Source organism: Melospiza georgiana, chromosome 3, assembly GCF_028018845.1.
Source record: "Melospiza georgiana isolate bMelGeo1 chromosome 3, bMelGeo1.pri, whole genome shotgun sequence".
NCBI classification, from domain to species: domain Eukaryota; kingdom Metazoa; phylum Chordata; class Aves; order Passeriformes; family Passerellidae; genus Melospiza; species Melospiza georgiana.
In genome coordinates this window covers 71,766,807-71,787,944 of record NC_080432.1, presented here as the reverse complement: position 1 = coordinate 71,787,944, position 21,138 = coordinate 71,766,807, and the positions used below count along the sequence as shown (strand labels likewise).

General features: G+C 42.4%; 1 protein-coding gene across 1 annotated transcript in view; it reads right to left on the bottom strand.

Annotated features, from left to right (window-relative positions):
- The window catches only part of MOXD1 (monooxygenase DBH like 1), a 50,947-nt gene extending 35,080 nt beyond the window's left edge, over positions 1-15,867 (bottom strand). Inside the window, exons 1-4 of the mRNA XM_058020665.1 lie at positions 15,589-15,867; positions 2,899-3,045; positions 1,376-1,543; positions 929-1,012 (exon numbers count right to left, since the gene is read on the bottom strand). Of these exons, the coding sequence (XP_057876648.1) occupies positions 929-1,012; positions 1,376-1,543; positions 2,899-3,045; positions 15,589-15,867 (678 nt within the window). The remainder of the gene's footprint in view (positions 1-928; positions 1,013-1,375; positions 1,544-2,898; positions 3,046-15,588) is intronic.
- Positions 15,868-21,138: the final 5,271 nt, after the last annotated feature.

Below are 21,138 nucleotides of genomic sequence, written 5' to 3'. Positions count from 1 at the left end.
GAAGAAATATGACTGACAATTGTAACAAAACAGAAGAAGTAGAATTCCTCACAATGCATCTGTGGGTTCAAAGAAAGATAAAAATAAGGGCCAGAACTATCTCACTGAGCTATCCTCAGCATATTAGAAAAATAAGAATTTGTTGTTTCATTAGGTCTTCAGTATATTGCTTTTGGGGAGAAATGTGAGAATCATCTTTCCTTCAGCACTCAAGCTTTCAATTTAAAATAGAAAGAAAAGTTACAGAATGTGTTATAGGAAAACATGTTTATGCATATGAGTTTTCAAGTCACCTAGGATCCTGGTGAGCTTTGTGTGAATGTTTATTCACACATTTTCATTATTTTTTAAATAAACAGCAATGTTCATCTCTTTTTGAAATAATATTTAGGTTTTAAACTGCTGAAAACACTGGTGTGTGTTCTTATGTGATGCACCCTGGCTCCACACTGGTCATCACAAGAAAGATGACTGGAATCAAATAAGAACCTGGCCCTTTATTTAAACAAACACCACCATTTAATTATTTTTTAAATTTAAAATTACTATCTGTTAAAAGAAATTCATTAAATTCCTATATAAAAGTAAAAACTTGATGTAACATGCTTTTAGACAATTTTACTTAGTCCTTGTCAGAAATATTTACAGACACAAATCATTTTCAACCTCATTTTCTCATGGGAGAGAGGATGAAGGAGAAAAGAACTGCAAGAAAGAGGCTCTGTCACTGTTCAGGGCAGTTTGAAGGGCACACTTGAGAAAGTTTCTGGGCTCACATACACAAACACTTGATCCATATTTGTGAATACAGGAAGAGGTCTTGTTTCCCTCCAGTAAGCAGTGAAAAAAACTTCAAAAGTGCAAGAACTGATTTGAAGTGTAACTATACTCTAAATTCCTCTAAATTTTCTGAGTCTGAATCACTCACCTTTGTCACGTGATGCTTTTCATGTTGTACAGGAATCTTAAACATTTGGCACCAATATGTTGTGTCCTTGTCTGGCACAGGCACCTGTCTTAATAAAAAGGGCACGAACACAGTATTATCATAGAATCACAGAGTGGTTTGGGTTGGAAGGGACCTTAGAGGTCCAGATCCAGTTCCAATCCCCTTGCTTTAGGCAGGGACACCTTCCACTAGACCAGATTGCTCAAGGTCCCATCCCTTGAAAACTTCCAGGGATCCACAGCTTCTCTGGGCAGGGTGTTCCAAAGCCTCATCAGCCTCACAGTGAAGAATTTCTTCCTTATGTTTAATCTACATATAAAAGTCACACTACTCGTTGTGTGAGTCAAGGCTTTGGCTACCGCCTTATTCCCTTCTCCACAGAAACCCACAGCATGTAGGTCTCTACAGCATGTAGGAGTAACTTACGTCTTTGTTTGTCAAGTCAAAGTACGGCAAAGAGGCGGATGAGACTTCCTCTCTCTCAGGGTTCAGCAGGCGCAGACTCTTCGTACCACGATTCAATCCGTGGTAATTTTGCCCTGCTTCTCCCATATCTTTGTGGTGGTAGGCCCATATTACCCGCACTGTGCTCTCCTGAAAAATCAAAGCAGAATGTCCACAAGGGATAGGAGCAACATCTTCCTTACACAGTTCCTATAATTCCTGCAATAGCTGTGACACAGGTGTATTTAAGCAATGACAATGTATCCTAGAGGAGCAGTCACCTACCTACAGAATTTGGCCTTTGAAATAAATACTGTTTTATACTCAGTGGGTTAACTGGAAATACAGAGAAATTAAATTGTTCTCTGAAAGACTCCTTCCCTAATGTTGTGAACTGAAATCATATCTTCAAATGGCAGAAAAGACTCATAAAGAAGTAACAAGCTAAATGCATTACAAACATTTCTCTAGAGATGTTACTTATTTGATCAGCAACCAGAATGTTTCCCCGCCAGACATTTTCCAGGCTCAAGTCTGTGAAGATGTGAACACCTTCAGTGAATTGCTGTCCTTAGATGTTATGGAAAATTAACATTCAATTACAGAACAGATTTACATATTAAAAATCAATCTACAGCCACTACACAGATCAGTTCTCTGTAAACGATTCTCAGATTACAAGAATGACCCTTGAGACTAAGTGCTATAATAAATCCTGAAGTGTCTCAAAATGCTAAATTATACTGAGAATTTGGAGCAGGTGTGCAAACCAGAGACCCACTGACTGCCTGGGAAACTGGTGGTTTATACAGGTGGCATTTGCTTCCTGCATTTTCAGCCTCTCATGTTGCTATAATTGCATATATTGTAAAAACACAGATAATTAATATAGTGTTTTACTCCTCTAGTAATGCCTCCAAAAGAAGAAGTAAACAAGCCAAAGCAGAGAAAGCCTTGCAAATCTCTCTAACCTTTCTGTCATTTCCAATACCAAAGTCATCCCTAGGGCAACAGAAGAATTTACCATGACAATTATTTTACCATGGGAAGTTTTACCATAATTTTTTTCACTCTTAATTTTGAATAAAGAAATAAAGCAAACAGACCCTTTAAATATATATTCTCCAATTTAAAAAAAAAAATTTGTTTTTTAGATCAATTAAAAGTTAGTGCAGAATCTTAAAAGTATTTCTCAATTTGGCCTCCCTTGAATGGTTGTAACAATGGCATATAGGACTTGATGGCACAGAAGTATCTATTTCAATCTTGTGTACACTTGTTAGAAATTACAGAACATAATGTATTAAAAACAAAGAAAGCTGAAATTTAAACATAATAGTTTAAAAAAACTAGCGCAAGTATTTTACCTGAGCAAACAGGAAAGTGAATTTATCTAATTCTGTCCTTTTACTAAAAAGATATTTCAATTACCAGCTTAATAACCATACACACATTTATCCTGTGTTAATTACTTCATCTCTGTACATAGAGTCAGAGACTCTTACCGTTATGCTCTTGTCATTTGTGTCACAGGTGTGCAGCTCTCTGCTAAAAGCCAGTATTGTATGTGTACTGTTTTCCATGGCATATTCCAGATGGTAATCCTGTTGAGGGTCCTTTTTTAGTACTCTATTTTCATCTGTAAAATAATCCTGTTATGAAAGAAAGGTGGCCCATTATTAAAATATAATATTAAAAAGGAAACTCGATGTACAGTACTGAAGCCTTTTTCAAATCGTGTAAATTTCTGCAGTGTCAGTTTTGAATTAAACATTAAATTTGAGGTGGCACTGAACTATTTTTTATACAAAATCTCCAAGAAAGCAACCCTCCTGATAAACAGCTTCAAGAATGCTTTAGGTAATTTTAGCAACATGCTGCCTGTATGCAACTGCAGAAATAAAGGTTGGATCCAGCAACCAAGAAGCTTTATTTATCATAACTGGGATGTCATGAGCTCCAGGAGAAATTAAAGAGAGAATGAAATTCACTTAATATTTTCATCAACAATAGTGTCACTCCTTTTTTTTCACAACTTTTCCTATGTTTTTTTCTTTCCCACAAAAAACAAACCTCTTGAATGAACATTGACTGGAACCAGAAACCCTACGGCATAACTAGCACGAAAAGTGCTCATTTCATACAAAAGCTGCTGGGATTAGGTTGAGGTTTTGGAAGAGGCAAGGGAGCTGTTTGTGAGAAAGATGCTTCCCATCCAGGGTTCTGCAGAGGCCCAGCACAAAGGAGTAGCATGGCAGCAATGTCAGGTCATTAACCTCCTCACCCCGGATTCCTGCAGCTGGGACCCGTCCCTCCCTCTCCTCCCACCCTGGCCACCTAGGAAGGGCTGGCCACTGCCCCAGAACCACCTCCTCTGCTCACCCTCCTTGGGGTTTTAGGCTGTTTCTGCTTGCTTTGGGGTAGGGAAGGATCTTTTAAGTAAGCAATGTATTTCTCATGCCAAACAGGCTACTGGCAGACACCATTAATTGTGTGGTGTCTTTGCAAAATAATGCAGCACTGTCTGGTCCCAACAGGCATTTATTTCTGTATCTGCTTGGACCTCTGTTCACTGTTGGACATTTCTAACTTTCCCCTTTCATTAAGGTTGAGGTAACCAATCTGAAAAACAGTAAAAGGTTATGTCCAAGTATTTTGATAGCAGTAAAAAAAATAACTGAAACTTCATTAATTCACTAAAGGGTCATTTAGGAGCTGTAATCTTAAACTTAATTCCACCCTAGAAATCTGTGTGTGGGCAAGACACCAGAGAGTTCTTCTTTTCCTGTCACCACTTCTTACAAATACAAATGATTAAGTACATACATGAGAGAATAGGCAAATGGAAAAATAATCACTAAAAAGAGCAAAACACAGGCCTGGGACCTGAAAGAAAGTGAACTGATGAGTTGTATTTGTTTAGAGAAATAACTTGGATTTGCTGTTTTCCAGACAGAAATAATAACAGTTGTTTTGCAATGGTTCTTTGAAGATAGATACTTTATGGGATCAAAACCCTCCACTTTTACCATGCATCAGAACTTGGGAAGAGGCAGTGTATTGCCTATGCATTAGTACAATTCCTGCTCTGAAAACACTCTTCTGTGGAATCTCCATTTCCATCTTTTAGTAAGCGTTTGTCTGGACAAGAATTGTAACCCTGTGAACATCAGTTTTTATTGAAGTGTGATATCTTTGCTTAAATGTTACCTTAAATTGGAGGAACACATTCTTAGTGAATGCCCCCACACTTTGAAATATTGAGGAATACAAATTCAAGAGCAACTTTTGCTCATGTGAACAGACTCAAAGTCTCTGCCTGAAACCAGTGTGAAGGAAAGCTGAGAAATGTGAAGAAAAGATGTGCACACTCAAATGTTTTGTGGTAAACTTCACAATTTCATGATAAGTCTAGAGGACACAGCTCTAACCAGAAAAAAACCCCTTTGATAAAGTCCTGATTTCCATGAGCCTGAGGCAAGAATGCAACAATAATGCAAAGAAGTTCTGTAATTAAGGAATAAGCTCAGATATGCCTTGATAACGTGATTGTCAGTGTAATTATCTCACCCAGCTGGATGACAGTCACAGACAGGTCACAGTTCTGGCTCACCAAGAGGGGCCCATTTTATGGCTGGTGAATGCTTTGGGGAAGGTGGCCCCAAATCCCAGGCCCCAGAGAGGACCAGGCTGCTGTCCATGGGATGAGAATGGCACTGGGAACTCACACTGCTGCCTGCTCAGGCACTGGGTGCCCAACCCTGCTGTCAAAAAGGAACAGAACCTTGCTGATTTCAGTGATTTCACCTGAAATTATTTGGTGGCTCGATGAAGCCAATGCTATTTTTACTTCCTTTGTTGAAAATTATCCAGACGTTCATCATAAAAATAAAATCAAATTATGTCACGCAAAAAATGCCACCAACAAAATCCCCCAAAATAAAACAAAGAACAACAACATAAAACAGCAAAACCAAAAAGCTGAACAACTCAAAATTTGATTGCTCAACCTCTCACATGAAAATGGTTTGTGTTCCAGTTTTAAAACAAAATAATGCCACATTGTCCAGGAACCATATGAATCTCTCTCTGTTCACACAGAAGATTTTAAGTCAAACTATGTAGACTTTGCTCAATTTACTCATCAAAGCTTAAAAGCCTTTAAGATGCGTTTATGTACAAAACAGAATGAACAAAAGGTTTTCAAAAATGACAACACAGTGACAATCTGCGATGCCACATCTTTTTCAGCCACAATTTGGAAAAACCTGCCATCTGGAAAAGTGAAAAAATGTTACATCTATCTATGTAGATATATGTCTGTACTGCTATATATATTCTATGGTTCATTTCAGAGTAGAACAATAAAAATAAAGTCCTGCTGCCAAAAGTCCTGGTGCAAATGCAATTAAAACCATCACATTTGGACTGCCTACACTCCACTCTTTTATCTAGTCAAAGGAGAAAGTTGTATAGCTCTGAAGGCCTTTGAAATGTGGCAGTACAGAGGATGGATCTACAGAGCCCAGAGAGGGTAAACTGGGCATTTGGGTTTCAGTTAAACTAAAGGAATATAAATTTAATTTGAAACTCTCTCAGGTCCCGACTACTATAACACAGAGCTTATCCAAATTCACAAGTTTCACTTATTTAATTCTGTAAAGCAGTGGGATGATTTAATCCACAGTATTGCAGAGCTTTGATATCTATCACAGATAGTTCTAAAATGGGCTTCGTACTGGAACAGTTTATCCTTCCCAACAAGCAGAAAAAGGCTCTAACATGGTACAATCTTTTTTTACACAGATCTGGTTTTGCTACCCCAGACAGTTAGGCAGAAAACCTGTGTCTTTTGTAGGGTAGATTATACTGATACAAGTCCCCTGAATTTCATGAAGTTCCAACAGATCTACAGGAATTGTCAAGTCCTGCAAACTGGACTTCTAAAACACTCTCATGTATGTGGAAAAACCCACAATATGGTTTTATATACTGATTCTGTACTTGTATCCAGGTTCTCCACACAAAAATTATATATCATATGTTTAATAAAGTTTTCAAATTACACATCAGCTTTACAGAACTATAAGAATTAGTTAAAGAGAAGAATAAAGTAACTTTATTTTTCTATTGGTTCTTTAAAGACTAAGTGTTTAAAAAAGCTTCACAAGTGTTATTGGTCATGCTACATGATAACAAAGATGTCTGTTTCAGGATTTAGGTATGTAAATTGTTTACATGTGAAACGTTTAAATTTGTTGTACACCCTTTGATGATATTGCATAAAATGGCATATTGAACTCTGAACTAAGTTGTGCAATCCATCAAATAATTAAGTATCTCCTTCCTCACATTACCTAAAAGTTGAAATAAGATATGGAAAATGAAAAATCTTCCTGACATTACAAGATATTTTATGCTCTTTCCCAGATGTGCGGCAGATCATGTTATACTGTTTTTCAGATACCATTAGCCACTCTCCTTCTTAAAAAAAAATACTTTGTGGCATATATGGTTTCTGATTTCTGTTCCACAAACAGTCAGGGAGAGTAATTTCTTAAGGATGTGAAAAGATGCTGGTTTCTCCTTTGAGAATGCAAGCACAGCTGCAGAGGGAAGCCTGACCCCAAAAGCCCCACCAGCTGTCATCACACACTGAAACAGGTGTTTATGGGACTCTCCCCCCAGACCTTTACAATGTACAAGATTGTTTTGTTTATGATATCAGTTTCCCGTCCTAAATTATATATATCACCTTTCAACCTCAAGGAGCATAAAATAATTCTCAGATTGTGGCCCCATCCAGCAATTGCCTCATGAGCTCAGCTTGTGAGAAACTCAGCCACCCCATTTATGTGCACTGCCTTTCTCTAACTGGGCCATCACTGCTGCTCCAGCACCAGTCTAACACTCAAAAGTGGAAAAAGGGACAAGTCAGGAACGGGAAATGACAGGAAAATAAGCCATCTTTCTACTTGTCCTCACTGATGTTCTGCAGCCAATCCATGGAATTTGAAACATCCGTGTCCTGGTTTAGGGCAAAATTGGGAGGAAAATTCCAAAGGGGTTCCTCTAGAAAGCAGATTCAAGTGGCCTCTCCCCCAACTGGTTCAGGAAAAGATTTCCTGGGAGAAAAGTGGAAGAAAACTGTTTATTTAGCAAACAAAGTATTCACAAGCATAAAAATTGAATAATATCAAACAATAAAACCTCTTGCTGTTCTGAAGAGATGGCAAATTCAGGAAGTCCTTTTCGTGGGGCGTAGCTCAGCTCACTCAATCTCTTATCCATCCCTCCTGTGCTGGAAAATGCCATGTCCTGGGCCCCAGTGAGCCACAGGTGGGAGCTCCCAGTGTTTTTCTGCATTTTTTGATCCAAAGCAGGCTGATCCGTTCCAAGAAAACAGTAGAGGGAACTTCTCTGCCTCAGCTAGCTAAAAACTAGCTAAAAAGCAAAGGAGAGCTCTCTCCTGCTCTCTCCATGCTGCAGACACCACAGTGAGCGGGAATGCTGAAGCTCTTATCTCTGCTTTTGAATACAGTCACCTCAGACATTCCACTCCTTCTCCCCACTTTACTCTCAGATCTACTTTGAAAGGTGCAGAACTTAACATCCAGCATGAACAGAACAGACAAGTGGGGATACAAGCATGATAAAGTCACCCTAGAACAATCCCCAAATTACCAAGCTGATGCCAATGACCAGGACCAAAGAGAAGCTTGGCAAAAAGGATCATGAAGCTGTAACAAAGATGAAAGTTGGTGTAGGAGAGGATTTATCTTAGTATAAATAGGCTGGATAAACTGCTACGGTAAGGAAAAGAATGGAACCAAACATTTGTTTGAAATAAGCACCAAGTTATGCCTTTCTGGGTTTCCAAAAAAATAACTGTGGTTAACATTTCTCTTTTTTTTATTGTTGCATTCAATTTAAATGGAATCCTGCTGCTCAAGGTTCCAGCACACGCTAGATGTTACCACCTAAAAGAAGCTGGTTTTACACTGTATTTGGCAAGAACCAAACAGAGCATGAGTTTACAAATAAGCAAACCAAACTGTTTTGCAACCTCAAATAAATTTCAGCTTGAGTTTCAGGCAAAGATCTTACTATGTTCTTATGCTGGGGAAAAGCAGAGCCCACTCACAGCAGCCAAACATGAGGCAGGAGCCTGAAAGCATCACTGTTCTGTACAAGAACACCTTGAGAGCATTCCAGTTGACTGAACCAATCTTGAGATTGGCTGCAAATGAAAAAATAACCATACAAAAGGGTACAGCAACAGCAATCAAGTAGTTGCAGTACGTTCCTAAAGTAACTGGGATCAGTAAGTTCACAGCCACTGTCCCATGGGCAGTCAGTTTATAATTGATTTATTAGTTTAGGGGGGTGGGAGCATGTTGCATTGGCTTTTGTTCAGGAGGTTTTTTGTTTGCTTCTGGTTGTTTGGGTGGGTGGGTTTTTGGGAGGTTGGGGGTGTGGGTTTGGGTTCTTTTGTTTTACATTTTTACCTACACAGCAGGTTATGAGAAGGGATTCAGTCCTTGCTAGGAAGCCTGGATCTCGCTCACATGGGCAGTTTTGAGAAGCTGTACACAATTCTTGGTACAACTCCAGTTAAACTGGCTGACATACACTAGGTTGTGGATTATTTACTTCAGGTGTACTACTAACTCTGACAAGGACAGAAAGTTTTTATCTCTAACAAATAATTGTGTGTGTGTGTCTGTGTTTTAAATGCAGACATAAACATATACACAAAGACACACATTTCCATTTGTGTATTTACAGAAGCAGATAATGCCTGTATATGTGTGTACATGTTCATATATTTTCTTCACAAAAGAGGGTTTGTATTTTTTTATACATGAAACACAATTATTTACTTAGAAATATGCCTTTTCTCATTCAGACTTGAATACACTTCTGTATATTTCTTATACGAGAGAATAGAAGAATATCTTCTTACATTTCTTATACTTCTTATAGAAGCGTATATTCACTTGAATACACTTCTGTATATTTCTTATATCCAGTTAAATGGTGCCCAGGGAGGCCAACAGCTGGCAGTGGGATCCCTTTGTGTTTGTGAAATTCATGAGAAGTAAAACCCATCACTTTCTCTGCACACAAATGAAAACACAGAAGTGTGGAGACCTGTCTATCTTAGCATAAGAAGGTATGAGAGGCACTAGTGGCTAGAGGTTGAAATATGACTGTCCTGGTTTAGGGCAAATTTGGGAGGAAACTTCCAAAGGGGTTCCTCTAGAAAGCAGATTCCAGCTGCCCCTCCCCCAACTGGTTCAGGAAAAGATTTCCTGGGAGAAAAGTGGAAGAAAAACGTTTATTTAGCAAACAAAGTATTCACAAGCATAAAAATTGGATAATATCAAACAATAAAACCTCTTGCTGTCCTGAAGAGATGGCAAATTCAGGGAGTCCTTGTGATGGGCTGTAGCTTGGCTTGCTCAGTCTCTTATCAGTCCCTCCTGTGCTGGAAAATGCCGTGTCCCAGGCCCCAGTGGGCCACAGGTGTGAGCTCCCGATGTTCTGGATTTTTTGATCCAGAGCATGGCCAGTCAGTTCCAAGAAAAAGAAAAGCCACAGTCCAAGGTACTTCTCTGCCTCAGCTAGCTCAAAAAAAACCACCCTAACCAAACCAAAGGAGAGCTCTCTCCTGCTGTTCATGCTGCAGGCAACACAGTGTGTGAGCAGGAATCCTGAAGCTCTCATCTCTGTTTTTGAATACAGTCACCTCAGACAATCCACCACTTCTCCTTCTCCCCCCCTTCACTCTCAGATCTAGTTTGAAAGGTGCAAAAACTTATTTCTGGGCTGAAAAGACAAATGGGCATACAATTCCACATCATAAAGTCACCCCATTACAATGACATTGCATATTGACATGGATAATTTGACATTGTGGTGGAGTCCCAAGGCCCTATACAAGTCTTTACATCAAGAATAAATGTCAATTTAAGAGTTTATATTCCAGCTATATCAGAAAATATAAAGCTAGATTAAAGGCTGTCCTAACAGAAAGAGACTAGACAAAACATGTAGCAAAGTGTTTTAAGGGAAAGAAAATCAGTAATGAGGAGATACTGCACGATACAATCTTAGAACTGCAGTTTATCACAAGGAACATTCCTTACATAGGAGCCACATTCAGTACAAGTTTTCTGGGTTTAATTATTTTAATTACTTCAATTATGAGGAAGATTAAAAACACTTAGGGGATTTTCAAGCACAACAATTAGGGGTACTTGTTCCCAAAATTTCTGGATCTGCCTTAGAAAATCTCCCTTCCTCCCTCCTCCTTCGGTGGTACTTGTTTATATAGGGAATTAAATCATCCTCCCATTATTTTAAGTCTTTGCATCATTCACAGTGGCTAAAATTCCATATTTTTGGGGAGATGTGAGAAAATTTCATTTTCTTGGTGTTTCCAAATGCAAAGGAGAACAAAAAATATGACAAAGGAAAAAAAAGGAAAAAAAAAATCCCAACCAAACACTTGAAAACAGTCCCCTGAAGGCCTGCAAATTACAAGCTTCAGAATTCTTCTCATCTTTTGTTCACCAACTGTTGCTTCCTTGTCCTAACTATTGTACCTCTCAAAGGGAACTACAAAGCACCCAGCCAGTGGAGATGTACGCTGGAGTGTCTCTTTATGCCCCACACTGAAGCCAAGAGGGAGACATTAGTCATCTGGAGATTCTGCCCCGATGCCCAAAGGCATGAAATACCTCCAACAAAACACCGACTGAGATATGTCAGTGTGGCACTCGCTTCGCATCTCTCTCTTGCTGCCTTTCAAGTTGTTTTCTAAACACTTCTTTTGTTGCTGTTGGCATGAGTGCACTTAAAAGCGGCATATCGTTAAGTACTGAAAATGCTCACTGTTTTCTGTCCTTTAAAATCTCTTCCAAGTACTTCCCTGTGAGCAATTAAGCTAACTCTATGGGATACATTTGATAACAGATATTCTTTAGTTTGGGTGACAGTTAACAAGCAGGGCTCTAATGAATAATAAAGTACTTTTTAGTGACATACAGTCCCTATTCACCCTGAGTAGGGACTATTTTTGTGCAAGTTCAACAGAAGATTCTAACAATGCAACCCTCTTGTATAACTTGCACAAAATAGGCATTCATCAAGGAGGATTACTCTCCCCAAAATGGGGCTCTCAGAAGCTACGTGCTGTGGGTGGGGATGCACAATTCCAGACAGGGGTGGAGACCAAGGAAAAGGCATGGGTCTAGCAAGAAAATGCATGCTGTGTCAATTCATAAGCACAAAAGAGATGCATTAAGGGAAAAAAAAAAAAAAGGAAAAAGGGAAAAAAAGAAGAAAAGAAAAAAAGAATTAAGAAAACTAGACGTAAAATCTAAGGCTGCCCTAAGATCTTGTATGAAGAGTAACACATGCTGCAAATGACCATGGAAATATTTCAAGGTAACATTTTGCTAAGAATGAACTCTCCTAAGTCCAACTCCTCCCTACAGAGACAAAGACAGCTCCCAGCTTTCCAATACCGACCCCCATTGGCATCTTCTTGTTCTCAAACATGCTCAGCCAAACACCACACAATCTGCTGCTCTGACACCACAGGCTCTCAGTAGTGTGTGAGAACAGCCTGTTCACTGATCTCCTTTTTCTCCTTCTGCTTGATGGAGATGTCTCCCTCATGACAAAGCACTAAGTCATGCATGTATGTGTACACATATCCATTCTATGTCCTCCCAAAATATGTTAAGGTTCCCATTTCAAGTATCAAACTTCTTAAATGTTAGGACTGTAAATGTATAATTCCCTGTAATTCCCTGATCATTCCGATGCTCTTCAAAAAACTTTTTCTTCTTCTTTCCTGACATCGTAACACTTTCCATCTTGATATATTTAGACAAAACTAAGCCACAGGCTTCCAAATTGTTTTAGCCTTTCCTTATGTCAGACACCCTTTCAGATTAAATGCAGCTCCAACATGGAAAAGCAAACCAAAACCAACAGCTCATTGCACCCAAGTTCAGGATACACTGAAAATTGAGAAAGTAAAATCCAACCCAGGATATCCAGGACTTTGAGTTTTTTCAAGGCAAACACTGCCTGCTGATGGTGGTAATGGCATTTATTTGCACTGAGAGGATGAAGACTAAATGCCAGAGGAAACAATATTTTTCTTTTCTCCGAAAACTAGCTGGCAGTTTTCCTCTACCCCAATACATGGGTCTTCCACAGACAGGATTATGTGCTTTTACCCTAACTGGCAGCTGTAAGTCTAACTATATTTACATGTTTATTCCCAGAAGAGAACTCTTACCTCTGAGAACACTTTCTATTTTTAAAGAAGGTGAGAGAATTTGGGGGGGAAAAAAGGCAAAACTGACCCAAGGGACTAGCAATTTCAATGCCCACTTGAAAGGCTATAAAGGTGTTTCAGAACATCTGAATGTCAGGCCACTAACAAGCATCTCAAAACTTTCAAAGAAACCAAAAAATGACCCCTCTAAGAGTTTAGACCACGATGCACATTTTCCAACAGATGGTCATGGAATAAAAACATATTTCTAAAACCAAAAAGAAAAGTAAGTTCATTCATTATAGGGTGTACATATTTCATGGAGTTCAGCTAGGCATAAAACCACATACTTTCAAGGGTGCTATCTATGAAAAAATCTTTTTCAGTAGTAATAATCTAAATTATGATGGTCTACACTTAACACAGAATGTATTTTTAAAATATTAACTGTATTTGTTTGTCCAGTAAAGTGAAGAATTGGATATTATTGGAACAACATCCTAGAACAATTTGTTCATTTTCTGGCAATCCCTGCTGCCTGACCAGAAAAAGCCTCTGGACAAATTTTGTTTATCATCTTTGTTTCTGGCCGTTCCTTGTTGGTGCAAGTATGGAAAAATTTTAACCGAGCAACTTTAAAAAAACCTCAGTTCTGTTTAGAAAGAAACCATGCTCCCTAGAACTGAAGAAGGAACGGGGATGGAGCAAGCCTCAAGTGGCAAGCAATCATGAGGAAAGTATTTCTTCTTAACTGCTCAAAAGTGCAACAAAATAACTCACAGCTCTTAGCATAACAATTTATGTGCTAAATTAGTGTTTCAGGAAAAATATCAGTAGGTTTCTATTGGTGGGCATTGGCTACAGTCCTTTTCTATTTGTAACATAATGTTGGTGGATAAAACCTGCTGGAAGAATGGAGTTAGCATGGGGCCATTTTTAAAGATACTGAAAACCTGTGAAGGGTGCTGAAAAGAGCCACAAAAGTGCTGTGAGTGCTGGGGGAAATGTCCCGTGATGCTAAAGAGCTCAGCCTATTTATTTAACAAAAAAGAAAATGGAGCAGCGACTTGATTGTCTCGATTGCAGTATATAAATAACTTTATGAAGGCGGTATGCAGGGGGAGTAGAGTTTTTAATATAGTAGAGAAAATGCATAGCTGAAAGCTAAACCAAGACAAACTAATCCTGGCAATCAGGAACAGCAGAGACTCGTTATTGCCACAAACTAGCAACGGAAGTGATGGATCCTCCACCACTTTACACTAGGTTTGGATGTCTCTCTAAAATACTTGCTTTACCCTAACAGGATCTATGAACTAACCAGGAAAAAAGCTGAGGTTTCTTTTAATGGTTAATAGGTGTGTCTTCTGAGAATTGCAAAGCCTTTCAGAAAGCCTTTCATTCTGTGAGTGAAGAGATCACTGCTCAATGAGTTGCCTAGAGTGGGTTTTTGTACTGTTATTAGTCTTTTATTTATACTTCAAGAAAAATTACCTTCATTTTGAAATATGGAGAAAGCAATATTCTGAAAATCACTGGTCTGCACTTAAGGAAGACAAATATTTGCCTAAACTTCATATAGCAAATGAATGGAAGAAAGAAAAAGACATTTTAAAGGAAAATATTTGTACTGAAAGCTCAATTCTTCTGGAAAAGTTTTGATTTTATAAAACCTTGACAAACAGTAGGGAGTTCATATTATGCATTTTGTTTTCTTATGGTGAATTGTGAATAGAAAATCCATATTCTTATGGGAAAACCTCTTAAAATTTAAGCAGGAGCTTCAAAGATCAACTAGCTCTAGCATAATGAAGGAAAGACAGATGACTTCTCCTAGACCATACTCTAACAACCACTCTGCTCTTAAACTGCAGCTCTGACTTATTCAAGCATCTGGGGGTGACAACATGTCATTCCTGGCCCACTTGCCCTTTCAGTCATCCGTGGGACAAGCTGTCCCTTCTCCCCTGACCCCAGAGCAACTCCTGCCGGCTGCATCTCAGGTTGATGAGATGGGACAAAAGGTGTGGGTCCCCTCCTCTCTCATAGCTCCCGCTCCACCAGTGCCTCTTGGAGGGGATGACTTGCTCTAAGCACCAGCAAGGCCTCTGTTCCACACTCCTGTTCCCAGACGTAGCCCTGACAATATCCAGACTACTACAAAAATATCCCAAGGAAATTATACCAGTAGAGTTGGGCACCTCTGAGGCTGCTTTGCCAGACCAAGGACATGTACCAGGAGTCCTCCCAGTGGTTACTCTGCAAGTCCTTTCCAACATCTGGCTCAAAACACTTCCAGGGGAGGAGAGGAGGAACACCAAGAACAGGAGCAGCACCGGCTGTGCCCCTGCAGAAGGGGACGTCAGCAGGCTTGGAAGCTGGTGGGATGCTGCCCTCATGCCGGTGGGATTAGAGAGAGCAAGCTCAGGCGGCACCAGCAGGGCCAAGCTCCAGCAGCTGTTGGCAAGGTGAAGGGAAAGGTGCCGCACCTCCCCGGGAGAGACTCTGCCCTCCCATCCCTCCCCTCCGCGGGTCTGGGCTCAGCGGGCAGGCAGGAGAGAGTGCCCAAAGGAGAGAGGATAGGGCTGTTACATCTTCTGGGTAAAGAGCAAAGAAACCTGACACCTCCAACGAAATCTATGTAGAAGTTTAGAGGGAAGGTTGGCAAGGAGAGGATCGAAAAGAACTGTCTCCTCCAGGGCAAAGGAAGGCAGAATAGGGATTACCCGAAGGGTGGAAGGAAGAAGTAAAGAGGTGCAGGGATGCAGGACAAGAAGGCTGCAGAAGAAACGTGGGGCAGGGAAAGAAGGGCGTCCCGAGAGAGGGACAGCGCGGGGAAAGTGGGCGGACAAGGAGGACCCGTCTCGGCGGCCGAGGGGAAGGAGCAGGGCCTTACCTGCAGGTAGGGCTGGCCCCTCTCCACGCCCCCCACCACGATGTCGGCCGAGGCCATGCCGCCGCTGGCCGAGAGCCCGAAGCCCACGTAGCCGCGGGTGCGCACCTCCAGGCGGAGGGCGAGGGCGCTGCCGCGGCGGCCCCAGAGCAGGCGGTAGGCGCCCGCGCCGTCCAGCACCGCGCTGTGCGGGTAGCTCCGCGCCGCCGCCCCGGCCCCGGCCCCGGCCCAGGCACACAGGAGCCCGCCCAGCACCAGCGCCCAGGGGCGCAGCGGCCGCATCCTCTCGCCGCGCACCAGCGGCCGCCCGTGCGTCTCGGCGTGTGTCCGGGCGCGGTGTGCGTGTGCGGGGGCTGTGTGTCTGTCTGTGTGTCTGTGCGTGTGTGTGTGTGTGTGTGTGGGGAAGGGGGGCCGGGTGCCCCGGTCACCCCGCCCCCGCTGCGGGCGGCTCCGCGCCGGCCCCGTCGGGGCAGCACGCCCTCGGCCGCGCTTTGTTCGCCCCCGCCCGGCCCGGCGCTGCCCGCGCCCCCATCGGGGCCGGGCCGGACCCCGCCGCGCCGGGAGCACCTGCCGGGCACGGCCGCGGGGGCTTCTCGCCGAGATGCTCGGAGTGCGCGTTAGCGACCCAAAACGCCCCTCCTGACCCGGGGAGCGGAGGGAAGGCGGTGGACGAGAGACCTCCCCGGCCTCCCGGCAACCCTAACTCCGCTGGAAGAATTCACGGGAGGAAGCCCGGAGGCGAAGGAGCGCTTCCCCACTCTCGGCCGCCTCCTCACTCAGTGCGAGGAGCGCACGGTGCGGCGGACGGACGGAGCTAAGCAGGAGATCCCCCGTCGGGAGAGTTCTTTTTTGCATTTTAAGTGGAAAACGGGGACCCCCCGAGTGGTTTGCACTGAGACGGCTACAAAAGCGCATCTCAAAAGCGCGCTGGCGTCCCTTGGCACCCCCGCACCGGCCCCGGCGGCTCCGCCGCTCGGCCCGCCCGGCCATGCGGACCCGGCGCTCCCGCAGCAGCAGCCGCTGCCTCCCTCCCCTTGCTCACAGCATCACCAGCGCGGCGGCGGCGGCGAGAGCAACGAGCAGAAAGATGCTCTTGGGGGAATGCTCCCCAGCCCCCTGCAGATCTGGACGGAAACAAAAAAAAACGAAAACGTGGCACCCAAAACGGGAAAGTTAGGGATCACAAGAAGTCATATTGACCCTTAAAAGCTCTGAGCTTCCTTAAAAGGAAGGTATGCTATTTGAAATGTGTGTTCTTCACATTTAAATGAAAGAGAAAGAGCCTGGTAGTCAACCAAAAATACATACTAATTCAGTAAAAACCGATCAAATTAGTACATAAAGGAAATTAGTAATGCTTCCCTTTTTTGGCTTCTGCATGATAATATTTCACAAGTGTCACTAGGGTTTCTAGAATTCAACCACCCATTGTAATGTGAGGGATATATCAAACTACAAAACTACTTTTAGAAAAGAAAATGCTTATAAAAGGATAAGCACCAAAAATCACTTTTACCTAAGGCATCATAAGAAATTAGAGGGGGAAAAAAATTAAATACTGGTGAAATGAAAGCAATCTTTAGAGGGAATAGATTAGTGTGACCGTTCTTGCAATTACAGCAGTAACTTCAAATACTCATATTACTGACAAAACAGAAAATTGTGAGATGCTGAGTGTTTAGATTCTCCTCTACAAAATTGTTAACACTTGCAAGTGGATATGGATTAATTTAAGGAGAAATTGCAGGTGTGTGATAGGCCCTGCCAAGGCCAAAGGTGTGACCTTGGCACCTAACTGGGGGCACTCAGCCTTTGTAAAATTGTGTGCTAAAGGAGGGAGGGATCCTTAGCACAGTTCCAGAAGTGCACATTTATATTTTCTGAGGGCAAGGACAATGAAGGAATGAAGAATGTTTCTTAAATACATGTTTTTTCTTAATTTTCAAATAAGACTCTGCATTATGTTCTTAGATGACAGAAAGTCCTAGATAAAGTTTCAATCACATGGAGATGACAAACTCACTCTTCAAAAGAATGATTGAATTACACATCTAGTACTGCCTTTAAATTGCTGCCTTTAAAGCACAGCGGTGGTACTGAAGTCCAGCCAGTGCTTCCCAGAGCATGCATTGTATAAGCATTTGTACAAAAGAGTGCAAAATGTACTTGAAGTACTCCAGCACTTCTCAGTTTGGTAAGGGTGGTGCTGATGACATTTTAGGAGCCCGTACACAACATGGGATGTTGTAGTACAGGGAGGGGTGATGGACTATCCTACACAGCATGCTGGGCTGCACAGCACAATGGACAGAAATAGGGTTTCCCAACTAGCCTGGATGCAGATGCTATGAGGGAAGCAGGGCTGGAGATGGGTGTGCACTGCAGATGCTGTCCGAGGAACAGCTGCACACCCCCCATACAACCCTGCCCTCTGCATGTCCTGCCCCCTGCTCCTCTCACAGCACACAGGCACAGAAAGAAAACTCCAACACACACAAACTTGTGGTTGGCTGGGATCTTCCCAGTCATTCTGCCAAAAGCCAAAGCAGCAGGACCATCTAGGGCCTTGGACACATTTCAGTATGTCAGGCACGACAAGCCAGAGTTTTGCTGTAGTGGGTCGGGTAGAAGTGATGACACTCACAGGAAACAGCTGTGCAATTTCTGGTGAGCTGCAGTGGCCATGGAGGGTGGGCAGTTCCACCCAGCCCAGCATGGGAGTCCTGTGCTGGCAGAGCCAGTGGCCAGGGCATTCCTGTTCCATGGCTCTGGAGCTAGCACCAGATTGCTCCTGAGCTTTACTTTGCCTATGCAGAGAAAATTGGCATTTTGGAGGCTGAGAGTTGGAATGGAAACAATGCTTGAATTCTTGAAATCTCCTATGGGACTGAATGATTTTGTCTGTGCAGAGCTCAAGGGTCAGTCTGCTGCTTCTCTGCTGCTCTGAAGTCTGTACCTCCCAAATCCTTGTGACTTTCTACCCAAACCTGGTGGCGATGCCATCCTGTCTTCCGGCATTACACACGCTCAGCAGCACTGCTCACCCCATTGCGATGGCAACGTTCACACCAGTACAAGTGCAGGAATAGCAGTCCACTTCCTTTCCAATTTCCAGAAAATATTTTTCCATTAAAATAAATCATCAAAACAGTTTTACAGAGATGCACACTTGATCTACAAATACTGTGACAAAACCAACCTTTTTCAACTTGCTGCTATTTATAATCCCAAGAACAATGCTCATGCAATAAAACTTTCCTAGTAGAAAAGGCACTTTGTGGGTAGGGCTGCAAAATTCCCAAAACTCACGTTAAGAGACTTTGGCAACTTCACCAGAAATTTTTTGCACCATTAGGAGACCAAACATATGAAGAAAACACAGTCTAAATCATTCTAAATCTGATCTTGGCCTATAAGTGATGCTGCTGGCAGGAGCACAGGGAGACATCAGGTTACCACCTTCTCTGAACTGAACCTCCTCTTCTGGAGGAAGGCAGTCACCTAACCAAGCCCAGAGAGATTCAGAAAATGTTTTTCTTTTTAAAAAACTCTTACTACCATTACTAAATATCAGCTTGTCCATTGCTCCCTCAAACCATTGCATGGCATGGTTCACATACTGAAGTACTGATTAAAAAGTCACAGAATCATAGAATGGTCTGTGTTAAAGATTGGCTAGTTCCAACTCTCCTGCCATGGGCAGGGGCACCTTCAACTAGACCAGGTTGCTCAAAGCCCCATCCAGCCTGGCCTTGAACACATCCAAGGATGGTGCATCCAACAGCTTCTCTGGGCAAGCTCTTCCAGTGCCTCACCACCCTCACAGGGAAGAATTTTCCCCTAATACTTAATCTAAACCTACTCCTTCAGATTGAAGCCATTCTCCCTTGTCCTGTCACTTCATATCCTTGTAAGAGGTCTCTCCTCTTCTTCCTTGTAGGCTCCCTTGAGATACTGGAAGGCCAAAATTAGGTTATCTCTTAAGATGCCTCTTCTCTAGGCTGAACAATCCTACTTCTCTCAGCTTTTTTCTCATAGAAGAGGTTCTCCCTCTCTTGGATCAGCTTGGTGGCCTGCTCTGGACTTGCTCAAACAGACTGATGTCCTTTTTGTGCTGAGGACCCCAGAGCTGGATGCAGCTCTCCAGGTGGGCTCTCACCAGAGCAGATAGAAGGAAGGAATCCCCTCCCCGGCCCTGCTGGCCACGCTGCTTTGGCTGCAGCCCAGGATACAACTGGATTTCTGGGCTGTAAGTGCACATTGCTGGGTCATGTCCAGCCTCTCACCCACCAGCATCCCCAAGTCCTTCTGGGCAGGGCAGCCCGTCAGTCTGTTCCAATCCCCCAAACTCTGTTGATACCTGGTGCTGCCTCGAGCCACATACAGCATCCTGTGCCTGGAATTGTTAAACCACATGAGATTCCCTTGAGCACACTCAAACTTGCCCAGATCCCTCTGGATGACATCCTGTTTTTCAAGTGTGTGCTTCTCTACTGTTCCTTAATGAGTCAATTAATTATGAAGATTTGGCCTGATCATGGGTAGTTACTATCACCTGGTTTATCCCTACTGGTGGATCCTGGCACCAAGGTGTTCTTGCTAGAGACCAGTCCAGCAAGAGCTGTGTGTCCTGTCCCATTTGCAGGCAGCAGGAATTCTCAAAGGCAAAAAAAGGTTTGTTTTCAGCCTATTTCTAAGGTACCCTGTACTATGTGGCATGCTTAGTTGCCTGCTGGCTTTTCTCTTACACAATTTAGCCTCCATGCAGGAAATTCATGAATATTGAACATTGATTTGATACTAATAATGAATGTAAAGTCTTATAAAAATTTTTGTAAAATAGATAGCCAATAGCTACATCATCTTTCTAATAGAGGGCAACAAGAATTCTGCTCTCACTTATGAAATGTAAATTAATCACCTTTTACTTACCTTTTTTAATGTAATGATTTTTATCATTGGATTGATCTCCATTAATCCAGATTTTGACATCAATGCAATGCAAAAGGGTTAGAGAAGCATCTTGCAGATCCAGCTGGAAGCTTTTTACATTGGGGTAATGCCTATGCAGAATAAAACCAGCTTCACTGGCAATCCAGTTTGTGTTCAATGTGGACAGGGAACTTGGAGCAGGAAAGGTTTTGGGTTGAACTGGATGTTGTCTTTGGAATGCTGAGCCAGCAGGATGGGTTCCTAGGGAACATTACTGCCAGCACAGGTAGAAGGGGTTAGAAAACTTTTCTGTCTTGATCCAAGTCCAGTGCTTCATGAAGAGCAAGGTGGACACATTCCACCCATGCCTCTGTCAGCATCATACATTTCCTCAGGCACACATGATAACCTGGCTGCTCTCAAACATGTTTTAAAGTATATATCTTAAAGAAAAAAACCTTCAAACTTTGTTTGTTGTCTTAACCTCCTAAACTAAGGTGAAAGGACAAAGCACCATGCTTATTTTATTAATGTTGATTAAAGATGTGCTGGGGAGAATAGCAATATAGCCATGTAAATGTAGCAGGAATTGTGTATTGGTTTTTTAAGCTTTATTCCCAC